This window comes from Mytilus edulis, chromosome 8 (genome assembly GCF_963676685.1).
Source record: "Mytilus edulis chromosome 8, xbMytEdul2.2, whole genome shotgun sequence".
NCBI lineage: Eukaryota > Metazoa > Mollusca > Bivalvia > Mytilida > Mytilidae > Mytilus > Mytilus edulis.
In genome coordinates this window covers 6752040-6771615 of record NC_092351.1, presented here as the reverse complement: position 1 = coordinate 6771615, position 19576 = coordinate 6752040, and the positions used below count along the sequence as shown (strand labels likewise).

At 32.0% G+C, this 19576-nt stretch overlaps 2 protein-coding genes across 12 annotated transcripts in view; one reads left to right on the top strand and one right to left on the bottom strand.

Moving 5' to 3' along the window:
* LOC139484692 (calcium uptake protein 3, mitochondrial-like) overlaps positions 1-19576 on the top strand; it is a 79640-nt gene that overhangs the window by 10764 nt on the left and 49300 nt on the right. For all 9 annotated transcript variants that reach the window (XR_011655137.1, XM_071268562.1, XM_071268563.1 and 6 more), the window contains exon 3: positions 14979-15089. Coding sequence is in view for 8 of the 9 variants with exons in the window: in XM_071268562.1 (XP_071124663.1) it covers positions 14979-15089 (111 nt within the window). In the remaining variant the exon portion in view is untranslated. The remainder of the gene's footprint in view (positions 1-14978; positions 15090-19576) is intronic.
* The window catches only part of LOC139484694 (uncharacterized), a 55790-nt gene that overhangs the window by 19243 nt on the left and 16971 nt on the right, over positions 1-19576 (bottom strand). For 2 of the 3 annotated variants that reach the window (XM_071268568.1, XM_071268567.1), the window contains exon 2: positions 6055-6103. The gene's annotated coding sequence lies outside the window, so the exon portion shown is untranslated. Of the gene's footprint in view, positions 1-6054; positions 6104-7665; positions 7742-19576 lie in introns of those variants that run through there. The other variant, XM_071268569.1, reaches the window with a different exon arrangement.

The window sequence follows — 19576 nt, the reverse complement described above, 5'->3', positions numbered from 1 at the left end:
ATCATATGCATGGTTAACCAATGCAGATAGGGGTATCACTGCACCAGTAATTGTTGATTAATGCACTGACATTCAGTAATGTAATGTACACATCTTTTTAGCTGATTCCATGTATTTTATATCCCATACTAAGAACAAAGTAAGGGCAGTGTTAAGTTGTTAACCTGTTCTCTCATTCCAGATAATAATTCAAATACTTAACATCAGATTGCAACTTATTTTGGTTTATGGTCATATAATGACAGGCAGACCACTATTTTAATTCTGAGGTCACTTAAGGTCTATGGTTAAGGTCAGGGAAAGTAGAAATGCCTTAGAGTATAGCCAAAGGTCAAAGTTTAAGGTCACAATTACTATAAATAGAATGTATGGAAAAATGATTTCCAGATGGTTTGCTTTGCTGGATTAGAATGAAAAGTATTCAGATGGAATTCAATGGAAAGGGAGAAAACATATTGTTTTGATTAAGGTCAAGGTCATTGCTACTGATGTAGATGTTTTGGAGAAAGGTTTTGGATGTAATGTGTTTACCTGTCTCATTGAGATGAAATCAGATGAAAGTCATAGCATGAGACTCCTTTTGATCCTGGGGTCCGTTTATCCAAGAATGAGGTTATTGTTACTAAAACAGTAATGTTTGAAAAAGTTAGTTTTCATCAAATTGTAAATGATATATAAATGGCATGTTCTTTTATTTTCTCTACAAATGAACAGCTCATGGAGTATCTGTTGGCTCTTGTTATAGATATTTACTATTTGATTGTTGAAATGTTTCAAATAAGTAAGTGAGGCAATTTTGAAAATTTGTACAAAAACATTCTTTTTAATCAATTTGCATCAAAGTTTTTTTTTTCAGAACATAATGGACTCATAAGTATATCTCATTTTAACATGTAAGTTTTATTTACCATAATTTGGTTATTTGCTATGAAAATAGAAGAAATTTTTATTTTCTGACTTGAATTATGCAAACTATAAGTTGGACGTAGCCAATATAGTTAAAAGGAGTATAGTGGTGACTTATGAATGTCTGTGTCATTAGATTTAAATAAACTTTTTTAGTTGATGTGAGGTTTTCAAGTGCTGATGAAACGACTCATTTTAAACAGTGTAAAGTTATGTTTCTTCTGACATAAAGTAACAAAGTCCTCATAATTGGCCTAACGTATATAACTTAAAGATATTGAATGAAAAATGATTTACAACTGCTTTTAAGGAAATGTGCATCATAAAAAATTATAAACCCCATACCAAGACTGGCTTTATATGTTTTGTATAACAAATGAAATATCTTTTTACATTTGGTGATAAAAAGAATAAAAATGGTGTTATACTCTGATGTATTAGGTATGATACATTTTCCTCATAACCTTTTAGGTTTTTATTAACGGATTGTTGGACATATTTGTATAGTACAGGAGTGTGGCATGTTATGGTTGCTTATACTAGGGATTCATTATCATTAGTGTGTTAATAATTTTCATGGATTATACAGAGAAAGGTCATCCACAAAATTAAGTATTAACAAAAATAAAAATTTCCTCAGTCAACCAGAATTTATAGCAATAAAAAAAGTGTATCCACTGTATAGTTAAGGTAAAACAGTGTTTGCTCAGTCACCTGTAGTCAGCCAATCTGAGGTACTAATGTTTGCTCAGTCACCTGTAGTCAGCCAATCAGAGGTACTAATCTGTATAATCAACCCCTAGATATCTTGGGATATTATTCTCATTGGGGTTCTGTCTTCTATCATATTAGGCATCTCCTTGTGCGGGCATTTAGTGGATAATTTTATGTTATTTCATAATTATTTTTTTAACAAAATTGAATTTTGATATATTGTATTTAGATGTAAACTGTTTTAAGCATTTGATCATATAGTTTACAGCAATATTCCTACTATCATGCAGAGGCTTCAATCTATTTTTATTTTGATGCCTATAGTTTGACATTACAATGGTCATTTAAGACATGTTTAGTTATCATTTTGTGGTTAATTCAGGGATAGGTACCACAGATAATTAGACCTTTATATATATATCCTTTACTATAGATAATTTAGCTGATCTGTAACAATAACATCTGCATGCCTTATATATCATGTACTGTAGTACGCCGCTAGATTAAAACTGACGTGGAAAGGTAACACATGGCCAGCGAAAGCTCTTTTTTTGAGAGCCCAGGTGAAAAGCAAATTTACAGATCTAACATTGTTGGGTTGATGTTTAGACGAGTTGTATATATATAATCATGATTGAATTACATGTATGTCTTTAATTAGTACAAACTGTGATGGACTAAGTCACCTGTTGAAAAGTGGACTTCATGAATTCATGAGATTATACATGTAAAACTAATAGTTACGGTGACACACTTTAAATATTTCAAATTCAAAACTAAAGCATTTTAAATTGGACATATACATGTATCAGTCTAAAGACAATCATATGAAAGCAAAAGTAACATGAATCATTCAGTTTGAACTAAAATAAGTAAAAAAGGTCTCAAAACAGCATCATATACATACATTTATATGTAAACATTGCAACAAATCTGAATGTCTATTGATCAATGTTAAGGCATAGAACCTTAGGTTTCCAGTGCTAAGGGCCGGTTTGATTTAGCTTTTTAAAAACATAGACGGTAGACCTAGTCATATTTCATTGTATTTAAAACTGCTTGTTTGCCAAAAGTCAGAATATTTGTATTCTTGCAGAAAGCAAGTTTTGAAAACCCAATTTTGGCCAAGGGGCCGGTTTAAATATTTTCTGATTGTTTTAAATCAAGCATAAAGGGTTAAATTTAACATGAAATGATGAATTCCACTAAACCATGTTAATTGTATTGCTACATTCAGATATTAGACAAATATTTGATTAGTTAAGTTAATGTGATACACATTTGATAAAAGAATGTCTTATTCATGTATTCACTCTTTAGTTATGTTTTGTTTGTTTATTAATAATTAATGTTATTTAAATTATAATTATATGTTGAAAAATATATTTTCAGTTATAATTTGATTTAAAATAAATTTACTCAATATTAAGTAAAGATCTTAATTCTGACGTAAACTAGACCAAAGCAAGGTCAAATCTGTCAGGGTGACACCATGCGGGCAGATCAACCTAAACTGACCACTGGTCATTTGAGATTTAAATTTTTCGTCCTCTAAGAATGACAAAGTTGATAGAGAATTAAAGGTTTACAGATATATATTGACTAAAGTGTTATCATAATCCACATTTGATTAATAAGTTAAACTATATATAACTCACATAAATTAGGAAGGCTAATATCACTATATATATTATAAATTTAGAAATTTAAATGTTTTTTTTTATTTTTTTTATCAAGGAGGAATAAAATTCAAAACATTGCTGATTAGTTGAATAATGTTGTTAATTTTTTTAAGTGAAGATTAGATTTTATTTTTGTACAAGCAGTTATATTTTTGCATGAATTTTTGTCTCTTATTTGCAAGGTGCAGGGCTGATTTAAAAAAAACCCAAACTTTTCACCCAAGACAGATAGAATAAGTCCTAAATTAAGGAGACTTTTGATTGCAATCTCATTTTTCAGTGATTTTTGTACCACTATATATAAGACATTGGTGAATTTCCCAGATAAAATGTTTCACTCAAAGACATTAATACATTATCTTTATTAGTTTAATTCCAGATGATTTCTCAAGCAGAACCATCATCAAATATCTTCTTTTTTATTCTTAAATGTTTGAATGAGTGATCCTTCATTATGACAGTGACTTTTTATCTCATGAATCTTATACTTATAGAAATAGAGCTTTAAACAGATGAATATTCAAGCGGTGGGTTCTTGGAATAAGGGTTATATATTATATTACACTCCTTTCTAAATGTTTAAAAAATAAATTCAATCTACTTTCGTTTTGCTTATCAAATTTGTGTGGCATTAAATTATATCCTTTACGGCACCCATATATTTTGGATTTGTGTACACTATGAATTAAGTTTTATCTTTTAGTCTATGTTTATTCATTGTACGTTATATATTTATTTGATGTGTATACCCTTGTAAGTAGGTGAGAAATATTTGAAGTCACTTTTGGTCTATTGTTTTGATTTGAAGAGTCCAAATAAGTAATGCAAACTTGTTAGTGGAGCCAGTAGGACTGATAAGTTCAAAGGACAAAACACCCATTATTACCACAAAGTCAATAAGTTTCCATATACAAGGATGGCCGACTTGTCAATTGGTAGATAAAATTCTAATAGATATTTGTTAGAGGGGATTCACAAAAGGTTGCTTGAAAAAGTTTGAATTGATTATTTGAACTATTATTCTGTTTCTTTTTCTTCTGAGTATTGACACTGGATTATGGAATTTGCCTTGTATATAAAGAGGAGTTCCAGAGGTTGGTATTATTGTTAAATAGAAGTTGACTTTGTTAACCTCTTGGTTCTGAAGTGTCTTGCAGTCAGAGTGAGTTTGGTTACCATGTTTGTGATTGACTTAAATAATATCTCATGAATGGTTGGAAACAACACTTCTGCCAGACAAAAAATATATTTGCTTTCAAACCCAAATGAACCTTTGAAATTCTGTATACATAAATATAAACGACTTTTGCAAATGTTCTGAGGTCATTGGACATGGTGTTGGTGAAGTTGCCACAATCCTTCTGAGGGAAGGGTGAAATATACTGAAAGCAGCTCCTAGGTGCCATTGTATTGAAAGCAACAGCACCTCATATTTGTAAACCAACATAATTTTAAATTCAGCTGCGTTAAAGAATTGGAAAATCAAGACTGATATAAAGTGGCTACCTGTAGTACACTTTGTGTGCTTGTATAAGAATTGACATCTGTACTAAAGCCTCTAAGGACATACATCATAACATTTTAGTATATACATGTAGATGCATCCTTGAATTATAAGTACTCACAGAACACTTTACAGGATGAAAATCACTTAACTCATAATATCACAGTTCATTGGCTTAAAATTGAAAATGTTTCTCACTTATTTATGCATTTTGATTTTCAATGGTACATATAATGCATATGTTACTTATTTCTATTCTTGTCAATCTATTCTGATATAACCAGCATGGCTGTGGAAATGTTACGTCAAATACAAATGGTAAATCAGTCAACTATATGTATGCTTATCACAGCACTAAAATACTGGGGAGAACACTTGCTTCATTTTTAATTAGTTACTTTTGAACGTTGCATAACTTACAATTATTACAAGTAGATTTTGGTTCTTATATTTTTATGATTGACCTATAATTATATTACTATGCTTAGTCTTTGGTTGATTAATCAATGGTTTCTTTATGTTCCTTCACAATTATTCCATGTATACATGTATTCTGAAGAATAACATATGCTAATGAGGTATTGCCCTGCTTTAACCAACATGTTATAATAACTTACAAGTTGTAAAACCTTTGTTTTTATTGGTACCCAATTTTATGGCAATTCTAAATGCCTTCATAATATGCAAGAAAGGTTATCAGAATAAATTTCTACTTTGAGGATGCGAGTGCTGACATTTACGTAGCTGCATGCCTTCTCTTTTTCGAAAACTACAAGGGCGTCTTTTACGTGCAAGAGATATATCTTTCTTTTAGCAGAGGTTATCCATTTATTGTCCCCTTGATGGACTATCATTGTTTCTCAATACCATACTGGCAAATGGTGTGGATGGAGATCCTTAAAATCACCCCAGGAGGGTGATTGAACCAGGAACCTTTGTGTTAGAAGTCTGATGTGCTAACCACTACACCACAGCTCTTCTAAGCTTATGCGAGAAACCTCAGTCTATCTTTAAGTGTAATCATTGAAAGAACTCACTCCTGCTGCATCGCTCTATTAAAAATCATTAACTGGAATAAAGGGTAAAAAAAATATATATATATATCAATGCCGGGGGACAGGCAGGGTCATTGCTAAGAAGCAGGATTTTATTATAATCCTACTTGCTTTATTAGACTTTTTATCTTTATTTTAAGTATAAAAGTGTCCTTCAGATTAAGGTATAAAAAACATATGTAATTGGACCTACCTTCAACTTGTTTGATGGCCTTAATCTAGATACATCTAAACTTTCATTTCTGAAAAGTTAAAAAATGTATTCATTCATAAAATTGCTTACACATTCTATGAGCATGCTATTTAAAAATGCATATTGAATTTCATTTTGTGAATACCTTTAAAAATGGATGATATAAAAATGTTCTCCTTGTATGTATAAAAAGTAAAAATACAATGATATAACCTACTGGGTAGAACATTTCAACATTAAGTCTTTTATTATCTCAAAATTAAAACCTTCAGATACAATCTATTTATAGTTTAATGTCTCAATAGGTTTTTATAAATCACTGAAAAAAATAAGAATAAAAGTAAAGAGTATACATTATACTTATGTAAAGACATTCACATACAAGATGTAAATTTTATTTTATTGTAAAAATCAGCTGACTTAAAGCATTTAAATTGGTTGTCGTCTAGTCCATTGAGAAAGGTTAACGTTGTGACCGTATTTTCTTTGATATCTACCTATAACAGGTGATTTGAACCTACCTCGAAGTTGATGGGACCTGGCCATGTTTGAAAGAAAAGAATGACATTTGTCTTCAACACAAAACCTTTTTATAGATTATAAGTCTGAAATGTTTCTTTGTTTGATTAGTGGCTTGAATATTTACAAAATCACATAGGTCTCTGTCGGCGAATATTTAATGAATGAAAGTGGGTCTATCCCGTCTGTTAATGGACAAATGGTGAGCTAGGAAAGTTACAAGTGTAGACTTGTATAAGATAACTTGTCTTTTATCTACGTGTTTGTCAGTTACACCTTCCTGTGTTAATCTATAACGTTTTATTCATTTAACTTTGAATGGGAAAAACTCCTTCCAATAGATCATTGGGTTCAAATTGTTTTCTTCTTTATTTCTGAGGTCTAGAGTATTATTTGGCTTACAATGCCCGCTACTATACATAAAATCCTTGAACTCCTTCAATCTGGACCCCTTGTGTATGGTATACCAAACTGTCAAAATTTGAAATGCAAATAAATTCACAAATTAATCAGCTGGCTTGCTTAATTGTAAAAAAATGCAAATGAGTGTTTTATAGATGTGAAGTAAATGGTATGCATTATTTAGGAGATGTGAGCTGGCTCCACTTTGATGTTTGTATGTTAGCTGTTACAAACCTCTTACAGCAAGTTATCGTTAAATGAAAGGTATTTTTATAGACAAAAAATGGAGAACACATGTAATGTTAAAGTGTTGACCTGTAGATGAGAGACAGGACTGACAACATATTAGTTAGTATTAATAGCAGGTGCTTGATTAACTCATTAATGATACTACTGATTACTGTAGCCATGATGTAATCGTACCAGATCTCTTCATGTTTCTATTGATTTTAAGTATATCAAAGAAGAGAATGCAGGAGTTTATAAAGCCACCAGATTATTAACAAGGTTAGGTAGCATGTGCAATCAATTCTAGATAATTAAACAAGTGTTTTAAAAAATACAGTTCAAGTTTAAAACTGGTGATTCCTGAGTTAAATATTGGAATTTTCATTATTCCTGGAATAATGATAGTTCATTAAGTCATCAAACTTGTCTTAGAGCTCTTTTTATACATAAGATTGTTTGTACCTGAATGAGATGGTATTCCAGCATTAAGTTTAAGTTACATAATTGAGTATCCTGTAGCTGTCTATCAGAACACTTACTAACAAAAAGAGGAAGTGAAAAATTAGGTATACCCATAAAGGAGTGTGTGATATAAATATTGATATTATCAATCAGCTTTATTTTCTGATTATCTCCACTTTTTTTGTTTGATGTTAGCACTTAAAAGTGTACCTGAACATTAGGTATTTGTTTATTAACACAGGTAAAGAGGAGATATGATCAGATATATATGGTTTGATATATAAATATTCATCTAGGGACATACAAACATTTAAAAGATTGTGAGTGATTGTTGTATTACTTATCACCTTTACTTCTTTACAACAGATAAACCATTATAACAATATCTCTAATCTCAAATCAGTAAACCAGTTCATGTATTCCCCAACAAGGCAAATATGCAGGCACATTTTGAAGTCATTGTTGAAAGGTCTAGCTGCTCTAAACAAGAGAACCGTCTATTACTTCAACAATGGGGATAAATTAACCAGTCACTATCACCTTGAATCAATGCGATTACATTTACATAACATTTTGTAATACTTATAAATCAGCACCCTTTCACGTCTAAATATAGTAATATGACCTGGCCTAGATATAAAGTCAAATTGCATTGATGCACATAATGCATAAATTGATCAAACAATCATTATCATGAGACAGCTACCAAGCAATTCATCAAGGCCTATAAATTGTCGGGCAAGTGGAAATTTTTTTAATTTAGAAATTGTCAGAACACTTACTGTTAACGACCATGATCATTTATTCAAAACTTCACTAGACTGAGAACAAATTACACATTGTTCAAAAAAAGGCACTTTTGATCTCTAAGGGTTTTTGTTTGCAGGTCTTACTGTCCTTTGTGTCTTTGAATTTCTATGATTTTACTACCTCATATGTCGTATGTAAAAGATCAATGACCTGGATTTCAGAGTCAAAGCAGAATACATTTTTGAGTACATTTGTACTAAAGAATTTTGAGAAATTGCTGTTAAATGCTGAATACATTTAATATTGAAGTTATTGCCCCTGAACTCCAAGACAAGTAGGGTAACACTTGAATAGTGTATATACTGTCTTCCAAGACAAACAGGGGTATGCTTGTGTCATTGCAAGACATAAATAGGTTCATACTTGTGTCATTCCAAGACAAATAGGAACACACTTGTGTCATTCCAAGACTCATTTGATAGGGGCATTATACATGGGTCATTTCCAAGACAAATAGGGACACACTTGTGACATTCCAAGACTCATTTGATAGGGGCATTATACTTGTGTCATTTCAAGACAAATAGGGACACACTTGTGTCATTCCAAGACTCATTTGATAGGGGCATTATACATGTGTCATTTCCAAGACAAATAGGGACACACTTGTGTCATTCCAAGACTCATTTGATAGGGACATTATACATGGGTCATTTCCAAGACAAATAGGGACACACTTGTGTCATTCCAAGACTCATTTGATAGGGGCATTATACATGTGTCATTTCCAAGACAAATAGGGACACACTTGTGTCATTCCAAGACTCATTTGATAGGGGCATTATACATGGGTCATTTCCAAGACAAATAGGGACACACTTGTGTCATTCCAAGACTCATTTGATAGGGGCATTATACATGTGTCATTTCCAAGACAAATAGGGACACACTTGTGTCATTCCAAGACTCATTTGATAGGGGCATTATACATGTGTCATTTCCAAGACAAATAGGGACACACTTGTGACATTCCAAGACTCATTTGATAGGGGCATTATACATGGGTCATTTCCAAGACAAATAGGGACACACTTGTGTCATTCCAAGACTCATTTGATAGGGGCATTATACATGTGTCATTTCCAAGACAAATAGGGACACACTTGTGACATTCCAAGACTCATTTGATAGGGGCATTATACATGGGTCATTTCCAAGACAAATAGGGACACACTTGTGTCATTCCAAGACTCATTTGATAGGGGCATTATACATGTGTCATTTCCAAGACAAATAGGGACACACTTGTGTCATTCCAAGACTCATTTGATAGGGGCATTATACATGTGTCATTTCCAAGACAAATAGGGACACACTTGTGACATTCCAAGACTCATTTGATAGGGGCATTATACATGGGTCATTTCCAAGACAAATAGGGACACACTTGTGTCATTCCAAGACTCATTTGATAGGGGCATTATACATGTGTCATTTCCAAGACAAATAGGGACACACTTGTGTCATTCCAAGACTCATTTGATAGGGACATTATACTTGTGTCATTCCAAGACTCATTTGATAGGGGCATTATACATGTGTCATTTCCAAGACAAATAGGGACACACTTGTGTCATTCCAAGACTCATTTGATAGGGGCATTATACTTGTGTCATTCCAAGACAAATAGGGACACACTTGTGTCATTCCAAGACAAATAGGGACATTATGACTTGAATTGTGTCATTGCAAGACAAAAAGGGGCATTATATACTTGTGTCATTCCAAGACAAATAGGGGCATACTTGTGACATTCCAAGACAAATAGGGGCATACTTGAGACATTCCTAGACAAATGGGGGCATACTTGAGACATTCCTAGACAAATGGGGACATACTTGTGACATTCCAAGACAAATAGGGGCATACTTATGTCATTCCAAGACAAATAGGGGCATACTTGTATTATTCCAAGACAAATAGGGGAACACTTGTGTTATTCCAAGACAAACAGGGGCATACTTGACATTCCAAGACAAAAAGGGGCATACCTGAATATGAGTCATTCTAAGACAAATAGGGGCATACTTGTGACATTCCAAGACCAATAGGGGCATACTTGATTCCATGACATTTCAGAGTGCTTAAAGCATAAATTTCATGTGAAGTTCCTATCCTGTCAGTTAAATGAGGCAATAGATTGGAAGTTACAAGTTTCTCCTAAAAATAGAGTGTAGAGAAGGCATTGAGTAAAATATATATTTGTCCATAAAAGGAGAAAGAAATGTGCATTGCCCCAGTTTTAAGACAAGTATATGAGACGATGCACTGATGTAAAAGTTATAAAAGTGAGAGAATTGCATTAGATGGAAGATTGAAGGTTAAAAGACTGACAGAGGTTATTGTCATGTAATCAGAATAGATCAAAGACTGTTTAGGCTGTCTGAAGTTGGCCTGTACTTTAGGAGACTTATGACCCTGTCTAATTCCGACACTGCTGATTTAAAAATCCTCGAAAGATTTCAATTATTTAATGTTTTTTCATTTCATTGTGATAAAATGAAATTGAAATGACATTGTAACGCATGCCTTTGTGAAGTTAAATCTACCCTGACTTGATAAGTATTTTTGACCCATATATGTACATTGTTGCAAATATTTTCTTTCATCAATCATAACTTACTAGACAAGCATATTTTCTTAGGTATGGTGATGTGTCCTCTCATATTTTAATACATTTTTGGCATGATTGCAAAAATTCTAATGTCGTTCGTTCTGCGCTTTGAAGTTTATAAGCATTTATCATCGAAAATAAACAGTGGTATTAAAAGCTATTTTAATCCTTTTAGACCGAATTAAACATACCAGAGATAGTTAAAGTCTTACGTTGTTGGTTGCTTTGATTATCAGGGGTACAATGTCTTTTTCCAATATTGAATATTGGTCACAATTTAATTATTGTTTACTTTTACTTAGCACATTCTTCTACAGTGAATAATGTTAGCATATAATACAAGTAATAATCGAGGCTCTAAAGTGAACACAGTGGTTCAAGTTAGCTTTAACTATTAAGTAAGGTCCATGACTATTTGAAATTTTAATTGAAAGGTCCTCCATAAAAAAGTCAATGGTTGTGTATAAAGCATTAGTGTATAGAATGGTAGGACCTTGCAATCAACTATTGTAATCAGTGGGAAGGTCATCAATGAATCAAAATAATAGAAAAGTTAATGAATCAAAGCAGGTGGAAGGTCAATGAATCAAAACAGATGGAAGGTCATTATAAATCAAATCAATGGGAAGACCAATGAATCAAAACATGTGGAAGGTCAATGAATCCAATCAGTGGGAAGGTCAATGAATCAAAACAGGTGGAAGGTCAATGAATCAAAACAGATGGAAGGTCACTAAATCAAAACAGATGGAAGGTTAATGCAGACCAGATCAGTGGAATGGTCATTCCAAACAGTTAGAAAGTCACAGTATCAAAAACAGACAATGAATCAAAAGCAATCTAAACTGGTGGAATTTCACAGACCTTGGAAGGTCAATGAATCAAATCAGTTAGAAGGTTGATGAATCAAATCAATGTGATGGTCAATGAATCAAATCAGTTGGAAGGTCAATAAATTCAATCAGTGTGAAGGTCAATGAATTGAATCAGTGTGAAGGTCAATGAATCAAATCAGTGTGAAGGTCAAAGAATCAAATCAGTGTGAAGGTCAATGAATCAAATCAGTGTGAAGGTCAATAAATCAAATCAGTGTGAAGGTCAATAAATCAAATCAGTTGGAAGGTCAATGAATCAAATCAGTTGGAAGGTCAATGAATTGAATCAGTGTGAAGGTCAATGAATCAAATCAGTGTGAAGGTCAATAAATCAAATCAGTGTGAAGGTCAATAAATCAAATCAGTTGGAAGGTCAATAAATCAAATCAATTGGAAGTTCAATGAATCAAATTATTGTGAAGGTTAATGAATCAAAACAGTTAGAAGGTCAAAGAATCAAATCAGTGTGAAGGTCAAAGAATCAAATCAGTGTGAAGGTCAATGAATCGAATCAGTGTGAAGGTCAATGAATCAAATCAGTTGGAAGGTCAATGAATCAAATCAGTTGGAAGGTCAATGAATCAAATTATTGTGAAGGTCAATGAATTGAATCAGTGTGAAGGTCAATGAATCAAATCAGTTGGAAGGTCAATGAATCAAATTATTGTGAAGGGTAATGAATCAAAACAGTTAGAAGGTCAATGAATCAAACCAGGTTGAAACTAAAGGTCTATAAATAAAATCAGTAGAAAAGTCAATGAATGGAAAGAGTGGGAAGGTTTCTGAAACAAGCATAAGTCAAAGAATCAAAAGACATAAAGTCAAATCAGAGAGGCATTAGGAATTTTAAAGGAGAGTGAAAAAGAAAACAAAGACCAATGTACGGTAAGCTTAAAGTCAGAATTACATGTTTTTGTTTGAGTGTAAAACTTAAAGTCAGAATTACATGTACTTGTTTGAGTGTAAAACTTAAAGTCAGAATTACATGTACTTGTTTGAGTGTAAAACTTGCCTACATTTTGACTGAAACATTGTGAAATCTTGTTTATTTGATGTCAGTAATATTACAGAGTGTTGATTCATAGAGTATCTACATTTACCAGTCCTAATTAAAATGATCAGTAGGTCAAACATACATCAATTTGGCACATAAGAAAAACATTGTTGAAAAGACGTTATGCAGATCTCTAATTTTTATATGATTCTAAAATAACAGACAATCTTAGGAGTTTATCAAGCATAACTGGTTATTTAAGATTTCAGTTAAAAAAATATGATAAGTAATATGAATGAATAATCAGAAGAAATACAGCAAGTCTTTGAAAGGAAAAGTTAAAAGCATTAATTAGTAGAATTCCTTTGCAACTGTGTTGAAAACTGCATATGAATGAGTGAGATTTGACTTATTAATTAGTGGACAATTTTGTAAATATGTTTGAGGTGATGAATGGGTAAAGACTTGATCTTATCAGATTAATAGACTATTGACTTATATTAATGTCAGATGTGCCATTTTTTATGAATCAGAAAGTTGATAATTATTTTATGTTATATTGCACTCAAAGACACCTCTTTGTGGGTATTTCAACTTCTGTCCTAACGAGAAAAATGCTTTCTTTTTTGCATGTGAAAATTCGAAATCATATGAAGATTTGTCCTTGAAAGTTTTTAATTCTTATAAAATCAGATTCAATCCATATATTCACCGGAGGGATATTATATATGTGTAGTTAAAAGCAATTTTTAGTTCTGACAGAGACTTAAACATGAAAAGTGTCCTGGTGGAATAGTAAATGACCAATGTTCCTCCATATAAACACTAGAAGATTGTAGACATGTATAGATTATCAGGTTTTCTAAACATTGATATCGTAAAATATCGGCGGCAAGCCACAAAGCAGAGCAACAAAGCAGGGTGATATAGGCGTAGGGACGATTAAAAAAAATTATTTGGAAGTAGTTCTTATATTAGGTGGCCTAATTTTCAAAACTTTTAAAATGTCTTTTATAAGAATTGGGCATTGCATGGTATATGAAGTTGTCAATTACTTGTCTAAATGAATGTCATCAGATGTCAAAGGTTTTATACCATGTTGTGAGATAATGACAAACAGCAATAAAACCTGTGTTCTTTTTCTCTTTAGTATTTTAAGTGCACATACAAATTAATTTAGTATAATTACTCTTATTCAAAAAAATCTTTATATTAATTTATAACATAGACAAAAATATTTGCTTCAAGAATTATCTATGAAAGCCTGAATTTCTTCATGTTTTACCAAAGATTACCGCAATATAAAATAAAATAAGATTTAAATCTATATTAAGTTATGTTTATAGAAACTAAACATGATTGAAATATTTGATATATTTTGATATATGTAAATCTATAATATATATCTTTGTAATGACAGTCCAAGGTCCTAAGACAAACAAAAGATGGACGCGAAATTTACTTAATAAATGACTTTTAGACCCTTCAGATTGAGAAGTTATGAATCACACACAATTTTCTTTATTAATAAGTTGTTGAGACACAAAACATAATGGTTTGTAAACATCTTGGAATGTGACTTTGTTTGGGAAGAATAAACATGGTCAGTCACTTATTACTACAAAAAGTGTGGCATAACCGATACAGGAATTATTTCCTCAATTCCTTTGTCATATAACTTTAGAAAGACATAACATCACTTAGCTTCCAAAGGTCAGAAGGTGTTAACATTTTGCAATTATAGAATTGGGACCATTTTTGGACCTTTCACGAATTTTAAAGAGCCAACCAGATGAATGATATGGGTTGGAAGGGCCAATGGACCAAGTGATATATACATTTGTAGTTCTGAGGGTCCAGTGATTTTTGGTTGAGACATCTAGATAAGTGATAAAGGTTGGAGGGGCAATGATGGCAGTCTGAATGTGATACAAGGACAAATATAAGTGATCAACAGATTTATTAGAGTTTAACAAACCATGATAAATATATATAACATTTTCTTTTTGTTTATTTGTAGCTCGAATAGGAACAACAAATCTCACTGATAAAGATATGGAACAGTGTTTAAAACATACACCCTCCAGAAGAAAGGGAGACAATAAATTGTTCAGAAAACTCTATGACAAAGGTTGGTAGATACTTAGAAGCACATACAATGTGTTGAACCCAATGATAGATATTGGTAGATAAAAAGTATATAATAATGGAAACTCTATGACAAAGGTTGGTAGATACTTGATAGCACATACAATGAGATAAAAATAAAGACCCAATAATAAATGTGGGTAGATCCCTATTATGACATTATATCAAGCCTACACAAAAAACTTAACAAGAAAAAATAGTCAAAACTTGACATGTAAACTGCAAAATATCAAACGGGGGTATGACAAAAACAAAAAAGTGAAGTCCGTAAAAATTGACCAAACCAAATGCTATCAATCAATTGAAAAAGTATAAAACAACTGCCATATTCCTGACTAATGGTACAGACTTTTTCCAGAGAAACCTGGTTTTATAATTAAATTTACCTGGCTAAACCTAAGCTGGGTGGTTCATGAACAATCCAAGACAATAGGTTTACAGCTCATACATTAAAGCTCCATGACAAAATAATTCACAGTTTGGTAGATATTAGTACTAACACCAAAGTTTCAAGATTTCAAATACCCTGTGTTATAGATTCTGTATTTAAACATATTACAGTGAAAAATGAATTTTATCATTTCTTATCAGTAGAATGATGGATAGTTCTTCATTGGACAGTTTTCCTTTAATATGATGTGTTCTTACAGTTTTGAAAAGAAAGATGCTTTTTGTATGAAATACTGGACTAAACTCAAGTTTTGGTTTGTAAAAGGAATTAGATTATAAGAGGCAGCCGTGGTAGATAGTTTAGTATCTAAGTTAGAACTAGATTAAGGACAGATTATCTTATGTCTATGAACTGAATATACAATATTCTCATTCAAACATTGGTAATTGATTTTCCCGAAAATCAGGTCATAAATGTGTTCTTAAAGACCATGTACCAATTAACACCCATGCACTTTACCAAAAAAGATTGACATATTTATGCACATGTAAAATATGTTTTGTTATGAGAGTTTTAAGAGTTGTTCTTGAAGAGTTTGTGTGGTGGTGAATATGTGTGATTTTCTTTGATATTTGTTTTGGATAAGATGTAAATGTTTGTAAGACCTTCTACCATGATTAACCCTTGCTGAGCTACTAGATTGGCTCAACACCAAGTTATAGTAAGCTTAACATAGACAAGATGTTAACACCTGTTTCTTTCAGGAGTCTAGACAAAATCATTAGGACTTTTCTACTTTTCAAAGGTTTTTATTTAATTTCTTTGAAATAATCTGGATGATTTATTGTAATGAGAGATGAATGATTGTTTAAGAATCCTTTAATTTTTATTGAAGTAATTTTTAATGATTATTTTCAAAAGAAATTTCTATTTCCATCATGAGTGGTTTAACGGTTTAATATGTGAAAAAAGTTAAAAATAATACTTGTATAAAGTTAAATTATTTTTTAATGTCCCTTAGCACATTAGAAAAGTTCAGTTAAAATCTGTTTATCAATTAGTAATATTTCTTGCAAGTTTGTGTTTTCTATTAAAACTGAACTGTACCTGAACATTTTGAAAATGACTTTCCTTGTGTGTTTGGAGATAGCTATTTTTGTGTGGTCCACAGTTTTTAAGCTAACAATAATTTGTGTTGGGTCCTTGGCTGTCTGAGCAGTCTTAAATACTGTATCACTGGACTCAAGACTCTGAGGTTGTGAGTTCAAATCCTGTCACAGGGAAGGTGATCACGTTTGACTTCAATCTTAATTGTCTCAAGAATTCAGAGTTTTCCTTCCAAAGGTCTTTGGTTCTCTCTGGGTACTTTGACTTCCTCTGCCAATAAAAGTTTACCCCCCCCCCCCCCCCCCCCACATGGTATAGCCAATAGTGCTGATTATGAAGTTAAACACCTATAACCAACACCTAGTCATTCATAATCATTGTAAAGACAAATTTTCATTGTTTGAAATTCTTTGGGAAAAAAAAATTCAAACGAAGTCTAAGCTCCTAGTATTTAGACTTTGGACATAAAAAGATGTGATATGATTGCCAATGAGACAACTATTATCCCCCAAAGACAAAACGACTTACAGGTAAGCTATAGGTCATTGTACTGTACTAGTTTTCTATAAACAAGAATTTTGGTAAATCCAAAAAAAAAGCAAATGTAAGTAAGGGAACCATATGTTTGCCGTGTAGATGATCTGAGTGTTTAGGAACTTTGATCTATCTTATATAAACAGAATTAAAAATGAACTTCTATACCTTCTCTCCAATGTAAAACACAACAAGATTAAATAAACAATGTTTCAATCCTTAGGACAGAAACCTACATATGTTGTAAGAGTGAAGTGAAAAGGTAATTAAGATATAGTGAAACCTAGGTGTAACTAGTCTTCCTGTATTTTAAAGAGTTACAACTACAGAAAAAATAGAGTTAGTGTAGGGAAATCTGTAATATGGTCACTGGATGATCCATAGATTTACTCCTGGGACCAAGTTTACTATCAAAGATCCTGTACCAAGTGAAGAACTTTGTTGCTGGTTGTTTTATGTCATATCTAATGTGTTTTTTGTTCTTTGGAATACATGATGATTTTTATAGCAGAACTTAATGTCTTTTTCAATTATTCACAGCTTTTATAGATCTGGGATGGTTTAGAGGTCAACATTTTGTATAGACACCTATATACTGTTGAAGACTGGATGTTTCCCTAATTATGGCTTTTGTATATTTTGTTGTTGGGTTGCTGTTTTGTTGACACACACGGTGCCACACCTATATCTCCTTTCTTCTTATGATGTCTCACTTAGAGAGTTAGTGAGGCATCAAGTTTAATATTCCAATCATATTAGTCGATTATTTTTTTGTAAATTTAAAAATAAATCAGCTGTCATTCTGTGCCAGGTCATTATCAGAATATTACCATCCTTATTTTACTGTACTAATATTTGTTGAGATAGACTTAATAATTTTTATAAACATCAATTTGAGGGTGAAGTGGTGAAATGCTGCAGCTTCTTTATAACACTGTATCAGACAACCACCCAGGCCGACTGTTTATAAAAATTACCATCATTATCATAAATATTTCTAGTCTATTACCACTCTGGTTAATTAATCTACAGATCTAAGTCAAGGAAACAACAAGTCTCTATTTTTAAATTGAACTTAAATTAGGCTTTTGGAAGTACATGCAGTACACTTCTGTATAATGGGCAATTACTTTTGCAGCTTTAGGTTGTCTGCACTGAAATAAGATTGGCAGTTTTAAAGGAAAATATTGTATCTAATTAGAAACAGAGATATGGTCCTGACCTGCAGACCAAACATTTCAGACAGAGGCAAACCGTTATAACATTGCACCAGAATACTGTTTAAGATTTACATGCTATTATAGTTTAATTTAAATATAATGCACTGTTATACTGCAATGTTTTTACAGCCACTTAATTTCTATAGCATAAAGGCTTGTAATATGACTGTGGATTAGGTTTGTATTGAGTTTCCTGTCTATAAAGTCAATGGTTGATGCTATGGTAAATGTCAAATAGTCTTTGAATTGATTGTAACCTTTACAGGCTGATGTAACTGTAGTCTGACATCTCTCTGATCTCATCACACAACATGCAACTTTTCATTCAAAAGATTAATTACATTACGTAACCCACCCCCTAATAGGCCACTCAAAAGTTTAAATTATCATAATATTTAGACAGCTCCTGGATGTTACATATTTCTTATTTTGTTTTTCTTAGATAGCTTAATGACCATGCTTGTAAATTTTTGAAATGTTTGTAAGAGATGGGTTTTTTTTTATCTTTTTTAATCACTTATTTACTGACCATGTCCAATATGTCCAGCAGACATGTCTGAAAGTACCCTCCATGAAAATTGGTGTTAACCATAGGTGGATCAAGGGGGTGCCTGGGGGCATGGGCCCAACCTTAGGTCAGTCAGTGCCCCCCCCCCCCCCCCCCTTTTATGAAAAATTCTAGATCCGCCACTGGTAACTCTGTGTTTTGGTCAATTTGAAATAAATTAAAAAAAACACTATTGTTTTCCCATATTAAGTCTTATAAAAAAATTGTGCAGAATATATCATTTTTTGTTTCAAATAAAGAAGTCCTTGGAATGAGTAAAGTTTATCCTGTCCAGTATGTACATCAGACAAAATTCAAATAACATTTCATTGCATATAATTATAAGATAAATGACCATCACAGTAAGTTAAATTATCAAATTTCCAACCCTTTTTCTCCTGTATACAAGCTTAAGTAACCTTGTAACCTCAAGTTTCCAAAAATAATTTGAAATACCAAATTAAAAAGAAATGGTGCTAATTAATGAATTCATCCAAGATGTATCTTTATGACTCAATTTGTTTTCGCAGGGTTTTAAATTTCCTACATGAACTGTTTAGTGAATGCAAGGGAATATTTTTCTACCCTTTTTCTTACAAAGCATGATGTGAGGTACAATGTTTTGAAGATATTAAAATATATTACACCATTTAAATTCAAAGAATGTAGAA